Source organism: Oreochromis aureus, linkage group 4 (assembly GCF_013358895.1).
Source record: "Oreochromis aureus strain Israel breed Guangdong linkage group 4, ZZ_aureus, whole genome shotgun sequence".
Classification (NCBI taxonomy): domain Eukaryota; kingdom Metazoa; phylum Chordata; class Actinopteri; order Cichliformes; family Cichlidae; genus Oreochromis; species Oreochromis aureus.
In genome coordinates this window covers 8203107-8215498 of record NC_052945.1, presented here as the reverse complement: position 1 = coordinate 8215498, position 12392 = coordinate 8203107, and the positions used below count along the sequence as shown (strand labels likewise).

Here is a 12392-nt window from a genome sequence, read left to right as displayed (position 1 = left end):
TTTGGTCCAGATTGACATGAAACCAGTTCCAGCACACCCCAAAGATGCCCTATTGGACAGAGATCTGATGACCGTGAAGGCTGTTTTTGTGCTTTTATTTGTGCTTTTTTGTTTTTTAACATCAAATTCTGACCCAACCATCCAAATTTCACAGCACAAATTGAAATTCAGTAAGACCACGCAACTTTTTTCCCCCAATATTCTGTTGTCCAGTTATAGCCTCAGCTTCCAGTTCTTAGCTGACAAGAGAGGCACCCGGTGTGGTCTTCTGCTGCTGTAGCCCATCTGCTTCAATGTTCAACATGTTGTGATTCAGAGATAATTTTCTGTAAACATTGATTTTAACAAGGGGTTATTTGAATTACTGTTGCCTTTACTTACCTCAGGTTACAGCTTGAAGTAGTCTTGTCATTCTCCTCTGACCTCTGACATCACCGAGCCATTTGTACCAAGAAAACTGGAGTTTACTGGATATTTCCTCTTTTTTGGACCATTCTCTGTAACCCCTAGAGATGATTGTGTGGGGAAATCCCAGCAGATCCTGTAGATTAGCAGTTTCTGAAATAATGAGACCAGCCTGTATGGCATCAACAATCATGCCACATTAAAAATCACCTAAATCACCTTTCATCTCCATTCTGATGCTTAGTTTGAACTTCAATAGGTCATCCTGACCCCGTCTACATGCCTAAAACACACTGATTAAATACTTCGATTAGTGAGCAGTTGAACAGTTGTACCTAATAAAGTGGCCCATCAGTGTACATAACATTACTGGATCATAATATTGATTCATTAAGGTGTATATCCCTTAAATGTTATAGCCTGAGATGGATTACAGAGATCAGTATTTGCATTAGAAGTGGAAAGCACTGTAACATAATTACTTAAATGACATAAAAGTACAGTAAAACTGTATATGAGTAAGTGTTCTTAGTTACTTTAAACGTCCTATTTATGCCTTCATCCACTGATATTGAGGACTGCAAGATGAACAGTCTAGTTGGGGGTACAAAGGGAGGCCAATCATAGTTCTGTGTCACTCCATGCCCCTCCCCCCATCTTGACACACCCTTGCAGCCATGATAGACTCTCTAAATTTAATAGGTTTCTTTTTACTGACCCAGTAATGTGCTGGCTCTCTGTTTCAGGATATCCATCACACGGGTGACAGCCGACATCTCTCTGGCCAAACGTTCAGTCCTCAACAACCCGAGCAAACACACTATCATTGAGCGCTCCAGTACCCGCTCGAGCCTGGGTAAGAGGACGCTTTTGTTATCCGCAAACCACAACGGACAGAATCACACTGAGAAAAGCAACGCAAACAGTTAATGACAATTAGGATTTTATTTTTACTATTTCAACAGGTGACAAATTGAAGTTTAGGGAGAATATTAGTGTAGTGTATTTTTGTTCATCACATCATGTTACTGAACATCTTTCACTGTCCTTCATATCTATATTTCTTTAAGTGTGTTTCTCTTTTATTTAGACAGACAAGAGTCCATTAATATTGCGTTGTTGTTGTTTTTTTAAATACTCAACAGCAGCTGGTTAAGTAGATTTTTAGCAAATGTTACTAAAACAGGAGAAACATTGCATTTGCTATTTCATATCAGCCACACAGGGAATGTTGGAGTGATCAAGAAGACAGTGTGTTTCTGTGTGTGGACATATCTCCCACAAGCTGACTTATGAATTATTAAAGGGATGACTGACCCCAAAATCAAATTTACATATTTTCCTCTTGTCCGTAGTGCCAATTATTCATCTAGGTTGTTATGGTGATTTGCCAGTTTTTTAAGATTTTAAAGGTGTCTGCCCTCGCTTGCATATAATGAGACTAGATGGCACTCAGCTTAAATTTCCCTCAATCATGACCCATTTCACAATATATGTCCACAAGTCTTGTTATAAGCAGTGTTATGGAGGAGCAGTATCTACAGTTAAGTGAAACGACTGCTTCCATAGGAATTAAGAGGGAAAGTAGCTGCCAGATCCTGCTAATTAAATCCATAAGCACCAGTGGTGGCAGTCATTGAATCGATCATGAAGTCTAGAGTCAAATGTGAAGCCATCTGCCATCAGCTAACGCTTGGCCAAAATCAGGTCATGCAGCACAATGACCGAAAAGGCATAAAGGTGTTGCAGTGGCCCAGTCAGAGTCCAGACGTCCACCTGACTGAAATCCTGCCGGTGCCTTAAAAAAGCTGTGCACAAACACATGCCAACTGCCAATGGCTGCGCCTCTCTGAGCCTGGGTCTGCTTGAGGCCTCTTCTTGTTAAAAAGGAGTTCTTACTCTCCACTGTCACTAAATGCTTGCTCATACGGTGTCATATGAGTACTGGGCTTTTCAGCATTTTTTAGAACTTCTATCCGTTCATCCATCTTCCACTTATCCAAATCAGGGTCGTGGGGGGTTAGAGCATATCCCAGCTGGGCAACTGGATAAGGTGCCAGTCTGTCATAGGGTTGACACAGAGAAAAGACAATCATTCACCGTCATACCTATGGCCAATTTACCTTGGAGATAACAGGTAAGAATCACAGACAAGGGCTGGTATCTTGAGATCTGAGGAGCTCACAGAAAAATGGCCTAGATAAATAAAACGCACTACAGGCACTACACAAGTTACATGTATATTTGATTATGGGGTGAGCTATAACTTATAGTCTTTAGACAACAGTCACACTCTTCTTCATACAAATATAAACTTTAAAGACTTAAAGATAAAATTTTTAAATTGGGATCAGTCTATGGCTGGGTTTAGTCTTTTTATTCGACTTCTTAATAAGAAGAAAAATGTAGAAAATCATCAGACTTAATACCTTTTAAGCTTTACACATTAAGAATATGTGTAAAATAGCATACTGTCTGTATACAAGCACAAAATGAAGCTCTCAAAGCTGAATGTTTGAGGAAAAAAAACACTATGAAAGTTGGACTATTTCAGCATCAGTGTCGTCAGAGGTGTGGTTAACAGTGACATCACGTGGAGGAATTTTCTTTAAAATTTATACATGATAAATCTGAATATTTTAGGTTAGATAATTCCTAACAATCAGTTCTAGCAGTTAACATACTTCAGTTTCAAGTTTGAGGTGTATCATCCAAAGACACGAGACTGTCACTTATTTTCCTTTTACACCTGCTCCGATTGCCTGAGTCTGATCTGGCCTCCTCTCTCTCTTCATCCTGTCTACACCCATCCTCCCCCCTTTCTCTCCCACCACCCATCCTCTTCCTCCTCTGTCTTTTGATTCAGACGTACTGGGTACGTATGCTCTTCCCACAAACAAAACAATGAAGCATCTCTTTCTCTTTCCTTCCCCTCCCCTTTTTCTTCTAACTATATTCATCATCTGCTCATACATCGTTGTCTGCCTGTCTGCTTGCCTGTCAGTTTCTCTGTTCCTCATACTTCTGTGTGACAGCCTGTAGTCTCTTAACAAAAAGAAACCAATTACAAAACCCAAGCAGGAAGAGATCCGTGGGAGGGCAGCAGAGCGGCTGGTAGCAGAGAGGGAAGACGATACTCTCCCATCCTGCTGTCACCCTTATGTTGTGACTCATAATGCTGTTTATCTTCAGTCATACCCAAGGATAGCATCTATTGCAGCTGGACCTTGCCTTTTAAATTCAGTCATGTCATCACGGGGGAGCAAATGTCTCTCTGAAGTTAAATCCAAATTCGCGGAAGGCTTTGTCGAGGTTAATGGAAACCTTGGCTGCTGTTTCTTTGTACAAGTTAAAAGTTCACGTCTCTTGTCATTCTGCAGAGACCCTGTTTCGCCTCCGGCTTTAATTCTCTATCCTTTAGCCCTCTGGAGGCTGCTGAAATGTGCGGGCCACGTCTCTGTGCAGATTGCCTTGCCCCTGTTATCTCTCTTTGCCGCTTGGGTTGGCAGCGCACACACACCTCGGAGGCGCTGAGGGTTGACCAGACAGACGAGGAACATTCTGGTTTTCTGTTTTAATCTTGCTCCTTACACGTCGACAGGCTGATAAAAAGGTGGAGCTGTCTTCGAAATGCTAAATAACCAGCTTTTATAGGCTGCTGTTGAGGAACAATGAACACAACGTTCAGCATTCTACAGCCTTGAGTGGTGCACCTGATAGTATAATTACCGCTGTGCCTATTAGTGCTAACAAAACAACTAATGTTCCACTTCATCTATTTAATGAGGGTGGGTTTTTTTGTTTGTTTGTTTGGTTTTTTCGTCGTTGTTGTTTCTGTTTTAGTTACATGGTGAGAAATTGTGCCCTTATCGTAAGTTATTTCAAGTACCACAGGCATCTCATTCTTAAGTGCCTCCTTCCTCTGCACCTTTTTAAAAAAAATGAGAAGCATTAAATACATGTGTGAAATGTCAGGAGGGGGCAGGAGAATGAGGATGTTGGAGCGCTCCATTTAGCTGTGCATAAATGGAACTTTTAACTGTGGTCCGATCTGATTCATACGCTTGGAGCTGTTTTGTTTTCCTTTTAACTCTGACATGCATGAGTAAGAACTAACACGTCTGTTATGTACTTGTGCACAAAGTTAAGGAAGATTGGCTCACATGCAGTGCTTTAACTCCTCAAACAGAGATCATGTATCTGTTTTGTTGTCTCACTGTATTCACGTGTCTTGTCTGTTTCCTGGGCCTTCAGCTGAGGTGCAGAGTGAGATCGAGCGTATCTTCGAGCTGGCCCGAACTCTCCAGCTTGTTGCTTTGGATGCCGACACCATTAACCACCCCTCTCAACTGGCTAAGACTTCCCTGGCTCCCATCATTGTTTATATCAAAATAGCTTCACCTAAGGTATGCCTGTTTCATTCATTCACTTAAACCGATTTTCATACTCTTAATTTTGGAATGACTCTACCGTCTTCTGATTCTGATAGCAGTAAATATTGTTTCAGTAGACACGGTGCTCTGCTATCTCCGTGCAGGTTCTCCAGAGGCTCATTAAATCCAGAGGGAAGTCCCAGGCTAAACACTTAAATGTGCAGATGGTTGCAGCAGACAAGCTGGCTCAGTGCCCACCTGTGAGTTTTGCTTTGTGACTTGAGCTTTTTTACATATTCTCATCCCCGGCTCATCACACCCTGACACTCAGTCAAATTTCACTCAGTCTAATGAATTTGAACTCATCAAGTTCACCTTTGGGATTATTTTCTAATGGTATCTGACGATTAACAGCTGAAAGAAAACAGGTTCGAACCCCTCAATTCAGTTTAATTCAGTTTTATTTATACTGGCCCACGTCACAACAACAGCTGCTTTTATTCTTAGTGGGGGCCCTATAATAATAACAATACGACTACACCTTGTGAGCGAGCACTTGGCAAGTGCTTTTTCCATCACAGTTTTTTGGGGTTTCGACATAAAACCTACTTGGATGGATTTCTGGAAAAGATGTAAAAATTTGTATCACAGTACTTTCCGGTTTTACAGAATACCACTTTGCATCTATCTTTACATGAGTGGGCTTTTACATGATTTTACAGGGCAATAAATGATCTACTCTCAGGCTTTGCTAACAAATGATACATTTTTGGCACAGAGCTATAGAATCGATCCCTAACAGGCTGCCTGTTATGCTTTTACGATAGACCTGATTGTTCTGTCTTGAGTAATATTTAGTCATCATCCCAGCTGGTTCCCTGTCGCTGTGTGTGGAGGAGCATAGAGACCATAGTCTGTATATGGGTGTTATGTCAGCCATTGGTTTAGGACAATGCATTTTGAGTTCTGTCCACCTCCATATCAGTTATTTGAACGAGCGGGTTCTAAGGGCAGCACGATGATTCAGTAATCAGCACTGCTGCCTCACAGCTTTGCCTTTTTGTTTGGATTTTCCATGTTCTCTGTGTCCCCTAACAATACAAATACATGCTTGTTAAATTAATTGGTAATTCCTGACTTACTCTAGGTTGGATGTGAGTGTGTGGTGTTTGCATATTTATAAAAAAAAAAATAGGCACAGTTATAAAAATGCCAAAAATATCTTGTAGAATTCAGAGGCAAAACAGAAGACAGACAGAGAGACATTTTCTTTAGGTGCAGAAGTGGCTTAATGAACTCATGTTGACTGTGAGCTCACAATATCCACAACAGAGTAGAGTAGGGTCTTAAAACTAGCTGCACATGCGACCTAGGCTTAAAGAAAAGTTGAAAAGTCTGACCTCCATAGGCCGCATCATTCACTGTCTTCCTCTGGCATGCTGGTTGCCATGATTTCTGCAGAAGCACTAAACTGCAGTGAACCAAATAACTACATTCGGTTGAACTCGCACGGCAATAACTGATCAGAGATATGGGTGTTTAAGTTTTTCATTATCAAACTGTATGAATTAGTGTAACTTAGAGTTGAACTGCACCAGCAGAATTCAGGTGAGGGGGCACAGTGACTTCAATAAAATAAAATAAAATACCATACAGCTGTTATGAAAGGGAAAGCTAGACAAAAACAGTTTTTTCCAGCAAACTGTGAATCTGCTTTTTAATGCCTGACTCTTTTGTTGGGTTAGCCTCAAATGGCTACTAATTCCTTTCCCACCACTGGCATTATTTTTCAGATAGAGTTACCACTTGCTTAAATGCTGACCAGGCATTTATATATGATGACTTGAAAGGCGGAGCAGATGGTTTTGTGATAAAACAATTGGCTGTTACTAGAATTCACGTAAAGACAGAAGGAAAATTCACTTTGGTACAGTAAAATCAATGCAGAGTTGTTTTGTGTTGCAGGAATTATTTGACATCATCCTGGATGAGAACCAGCTGGAGGATGCCTGCGAACACCTGGCTGACTACCTTGAAGCATACTGGAAGGCGACACACCCTCCAAGCAGCAACCCTCCCAACCCTCTGCTGAATCGTACCATGGCTACGGCAGCCCTCGCTGCCTCCCCAGAGCCCGTCTCCAACCTACAGGTACAGGTCCTCACCTCCCTGCGCAGAAATATGGATCCGTGGCCTGACATGGACGGCACTGTAGCCACTGAGGGGAAAGAGGAAGAACATGCTCTCTGAAGTCCAGTAGCACAGGGGGGTGGGGGGCGACTCCGGCAACTCAACCCAAACTCAGCAGCCTGTTCTTTTTACCCTGGAGTAGGAGTGCACTAATAGCCTGTTTATGCTGTATATAGGAAACCGCAGATACATCTGTGCAAGAAATTAACACCCAAATGAACCAACAAGGATCCAATTTTCCACACATGAACAGCTAGCATAAGAACACCTACGAGTAAAAATGATGTAGTCTGCATGTTAGCAGGTCAGCTTTTCCTTCTGTGCACTGTTTAAAACTGTGAAAACAGCTCAGCTGAAAGCACACTGGACTCAAGGAATAACCTCATAAGGTACCTCTGCCCCCACGATCCCTTCTATTTTACTGTAATCAGAAGTAAAATAGCGTCTGCTGCCCCCACCCTGCCCTCTGCAGCTCTGTGGCCTCCTTTTCTTCAGCGCTTCTAGAGGCTGAAATCCAGTTTGCTGTCCTCCTCTGTGTTGCCATGGTACCACCCCTGAAAACAGCAAGTCATGTCCGCCTCTTCAAATAGAAACGCTTAGTTTGGTGGAGGCTGTTGCTAACACTCTGTCTAGTCTAATCAATTTATCTTAAGAGTGAGAGAAAAATACTAATCAGTTTTCATTCTGTTCTTCAGTCGCTACTGGCTCCTTATCAGCTAACATGAGCTGCATGCTGTCAGATTAATTACATGGCACACAAGCGACAGTCTTGCACCGAATGGACACAATTATGCAGGGATCCTTGACAAAAATGAATGAAAAGTATAAAAAAAAAAAAGATTCAGCTGCGCTTCAAACTGGATTGCATTTTTAAATTTAAGGAAAACTGTTTCAGGATAAACATGTGAGTTATATCATTTTGCTGCTTTGTTCTGCCATGAGCTCAAACAGCCAGCAGATGGCACTATTGTAATTGTAGATATACAGTTTAGCTTCTTTATAAGTTGCTGGGATCTGTTTTTGTTTGTAGGTTGATATCATCATTTTATAACAGTCAATTAGCAGAACTAAACAATTTCTACTTACTGATTAAATTGTATGTGTTGTTTGAGTATAGACTAGTGTGTGTATGCACAATGTTAATGTGGAATGTGTTTCATATAAGTATCTTCAGCACTAATGCCTTTAAAGTCAAGGATTCTTAAGCTGGAACAAGTATGCATCTTTGTTCTTTCTGCCCTGTCTGCTAACCCTGCTAATTAACTGCTGACACCTTGGTGTGCTGTTTGTGTCTCTGCATGCTTTTCGTGTGGCATGGGTGCGGCTCGCTGAAGGGGGCGTACTTGGTGCATGGTGAGCAGAAGCGGGAAGGGCCTCTGACAGAGTGTGGTGGGAGCGGCACGCTGCATGACTATCAGACAGACCTGGGAGGGAAGCCCCAGCAGCAGCACCAGCAGCAAGCGTACCTGCGCTCCTCTCGTGGCCAGCTACGAGGAGGCAGCGGGCGAGGTCTTTCACGGCAAGACACCTTCGACTCCGAGACCCAGGGCAGCCGGGACTCGGCCTACACCGAGGCCGGTGACTCCTGCATGGACATTGAGACCGACCCCTATGAGGAGCCTGAGCCCTACCGAGGAAGTGGGGGCAGCCGCCTCCACCTGGCGCAGCATCTCGGCCGACAAGCCTCCTGGGAAGACGAAGGTGCCGAGCCGGACCAGGAAAACCGGAACCACCCTCCGATGCCGAGCCAGACGCATCCGCATGGACGTGCCAAGCTGAGGGAGCGTTACTGCCAGGACCCTGTGGACACAGGGGCCAACATGAGCCGCAACAAGAACCAGGACGACTGGGGGAGGGACGTCTACATCCGCTGAACGGTCATCATACCACAGAGCCAAGGAAGCCCCTGGACAGACTGAGGACAGAGGGAGAGGAGGGGATGGGGGGGAAATGCTCTGGTTTTTGGGTTCAACAGGAACTGAAGTGTAGGTTTGGGGCCATGCCGGTCAGGCTAACAAAAAAATCTGTTTACATCCCAGTACAATGTAAAGAAATACATCAACTGCCAGATGCCATTCTCATCAAGTTCTTCTTGTAATTCAGTTTATTTACATTTAGAAAAAATAATATTGGTCTTTTTTGTTTCTTATGTTAATACTGCATGAATATCATGGATTTCTATACTCACAGCACAAGGACAGTAATTGTTACGACTCTGATCTGTATGATTCGATCCTCTCTTCAGTTGTAAAGTGCGAAGGCTGGTAGAGCTGTAGTGCATCACGTCTGTCCTCTGCAGTCTTAAACAGGGTCTAATGTCACGGTTCCCATGTATGTACAGTGTCAGGGTTTCTCTTTACCTTAAGCTCACTCAGTGCTTTTGGCTTTCAGGGTTTCCTCCCATACTGATATCCAGAAGTTTTGAGTCTCTCACCTCCACTTTCTTATCACCCAGACCTTAAAAAGTTGGTGGAGAAGTTGCCATATTTTAGCACGTAAATTTATCAATGTTGCTATACTCATGTCAGCGCGATAACAATGAATAATACACTCCAAAGATGTTTACTTCTTCCCTGACCTGGTTCAGTCACCATACCTGACTGTATATGTCTGACCCAGTCCTCCCATTTCTGTTATCCTCTTCTTCATGGGTGCTGAGGGCACCTCCAGTTGTTCTCTGGTTTCCAAATGTGGTGCAGATTCAAAGTAGTCGTGTGAACGAAACGTCCTGCCTTAGTCACTCCCACCCCTTATTTCAAGAAAACTCCAATCACAAGTGCCGGAATGTCTCGCCAAGCCATGTCCGCCGCTGCTGCGGTGGGATGTCTTAACTCTTGTTACACTCGTTTTCATACCATATCTCTGTCTCTTTGTGTCTCGTGGCTGCTCCGTCCCAGCTCGTTGCTGATCTCTTTTTTTCTTTGCACCAGCTTCGTCGTCTGTTTTTCAGGGCTAACAGTTATATAAAAAGTACTTGTATGTGTGGTTAATCACTTCGAACTTCCACCCAAACAGCTCGCTTGTCTAATATTAAATACCACTCTCTTCTTACTCCTGATTTCTGACTGAATTAGTGTTGGGTTTTTGTTTTTGTTTTTTGTTTTTTTCAGTGAACATTTGCATTATTTTTTAAATCTTCAGTTCTTGTGAGCTAGTGGGAGGAGTATAAAGTGGGCAGTGGGGGGGTAGGATCAGCTTTGGTCTTTACACAGTTATCTATAATGGAGAATCCATGAATGTCTTTGGTAGGCTGCTTTGGCCCACCCCCGTCTTCAGTTGAATAAATAAATATTAAATAATGATCAGTAAATAATGTTATTGTTGCGTTATCGCAATTGTTAAAATGATGAAATAACATGTATCATTGGTGCCTGATTGTAGCTACATTTTGCTTTTTCTGCCTTTCATTTTTAATCTGTGGATAAATTCGTATTTTAATTAAAAATCGAATAAGAAAATGCCATTGTGTCATTTCATTGTTACAGTGAGATGTGAGGAACAAAAACAGCTGTCAAAAATGCTAAATGTCTGTATGTGTATGTCTGCGTAGTGTTGTTTATTCCACTGAATACATGCCAAGATATTGTAGTTCCATACAAATCATAGAGTAGATTAGTTTTTCAATAAATGACATGACAGTTAGTCAAAATTGATATGAAAAGCAAAAGACAGGCTTGCTGCTTCCGTAGGAATTAAGAGGGTAAGTAGCAACCAGGTACTGCTAATAAGATGCACTTAATTAATTGATCATCAGCACCTCTGTGGAAGCAGATATTTTGATAGTTTGCTGGTCTGGAGCATTCAGGTGGGTGTTAACACAATCCCACTATTTGTCCAGGAGTGGATGTCTCAACAAATTCGCCCCATGTCAGAAAAATACCCAAGAGCTACATCTCAAACTCGACAGGCTTCTGTTAGCATATTAAATGTTAAAGTGCATCATAGAATAATTAGAGAAAGCATCAACAAGGGTATGAATTGAAAGACTGCCATCAGAAAGCTTCTTCTCTCTAAAAAGAACACAGTATCATGGCTTCACAAAGATGAATCTGAACAAGCTACAAGAGTTGCGGAATAATGACCTTTGGACAGATGGGACCAATGTGGAGATGTTTACCCATAATGCACACCATCAATTTAGCACAAAAACATCATAGCAACTGTGAAGCACAGTGGTGGAGGAGGGAGGAACTGTGCTTATTTTGTTTTGCAGCAACACCATGACCACCTCTGTATACCAAAATATTCAAGACACAAATGTGAGACCATCTGTCTGACAGCTACAGGCTGGACCAAACAAGGTCATGCAACAGGATAATAATCCCAAGAGCAGTAGCAAATACACAACAGAATGTCTGAAAAGAAAAAGAATCAACTTGTTGAATCAACCTAAGACCTTTGAAAAGCTGTGCAAAAACAAATCCCTGCAAACCCCAATGAGCAGAAGCAATGCTGTAAAGAAGAGTGGGCCAAAATTTCCTTATGATGCTCAAAACAATTACTCTGCTTTTTTTTTTTTTTTTTCTACAGGTAGTTTTACAAGCTATTGATTCATCAGGTTGTACTAAGCTTTTTCATATGACTGTGTCTTATTTTAAAAAAGGCCAACACCACCCTGCCTGTAGAACCTATCCCATACTTCTGCTGGGTGTAAACCTGCAAAACAACGAGCCACAAGAATGTTGACAGATTTCCAAGAAAAAAAAAAAACGTTTCACTTTGTATTCACAGAAACGTAATCTCCAAAATACTTGTATCAAATTGCAGCACATTTCAAAACACCTGCATTTGCTGTGTGACAAAACAAAAAGCAGTTATGAAGTGCAGCTGGCTCACTCCAGGATGTGGTTTTTGTCATCGTTGAGCTGATGTTCTGCACAGGACGAACTGTCACTAACCTAAGACGCGGTTTCCATCTGTAACTTGAAATGTGAGACTTACATCAGAGCGTTGCTTAACAGGGTCAAGATGACTGTAATAACTGACAGAACGGGACAGAACAAATACGTAACATATGTTTGCATGTGAACCTATGTCAAAGGGTAAACTTCCATTATTACAGTTAAAGCAGGATAATTTTAAAGAAAAACACAAAAAGTTATCTGCAGTATCAGTGCTTCAGACTTTGAAGTGTACACATGTGGGATGACATCTTTCAAAGTGTTTCTGATGACTGTTATCAGATCATCTGTATTAACAATAAGGAGCATATCACGGTTATAAAGTAGAGCTAATTTCAAGTTTTATATATACTGTTTGACATGCAAGTTAATTTTAAAAAATCACATCGTAGATCCTTTAATGTAGCAAACAGAACTACTGGAGAGTGATAAGGTAACATTAAATGCTTAATTATAGTGGAAAAGAAATGTGCAGCTGTAATAATAATAATGATGATGATGATGATGATGATGATAACAGATA

At 41.8% G+C, this 12392-nt stretch overlaps 1 protein-coding gene across 6 annotated transcripts in view; it reads left to right on the top strand.

Moving 5' to 3' along the window:
• The window catches only part of cacnb1 (calcium channel, voltage-dependent, beta 1 subunit), a 41063-nt gene extending 30634 nt beyond the window's left edge, over window positions 1-10429 (top strand). For 2 of the 6 annotated variants that reach the window (XM_031732365.2, XM_039611142.1), the window contains 6 exons: window positions 1152-1261; window positions 3272-3280; window positions 4660-4811; window positions 4943-5038; window positions 6744-6929; window positions 8303-10429. In XM_031732365.2, coding sequence (XP_031588225.1) covers window positions 1152-1261; window positions 3272-3280; window positions 4660-4811; window positions 4943-5038; window positions 6744-6929; window positions 8303-8842 — 1093 coding nt within the window. In that variant the 3' untranslated portion in view covers window positions 8843-10429. Of the gene's footprint in view, window positions 1-1151; window positions 1262-3271; window positions 3281-4659; window positions 4812-4942; window positions 5039-6743 lie in introns of all 6 variants that reach the window. The other 4 variants (XM_031732367.2, XM_031732366.2, XM_031732368.2 and 1 more) reach the window with 4 other exon arrangements.
• The last annotated feature ends 1963 nt before the right edge of the window (window positions 10430-12392 follow it).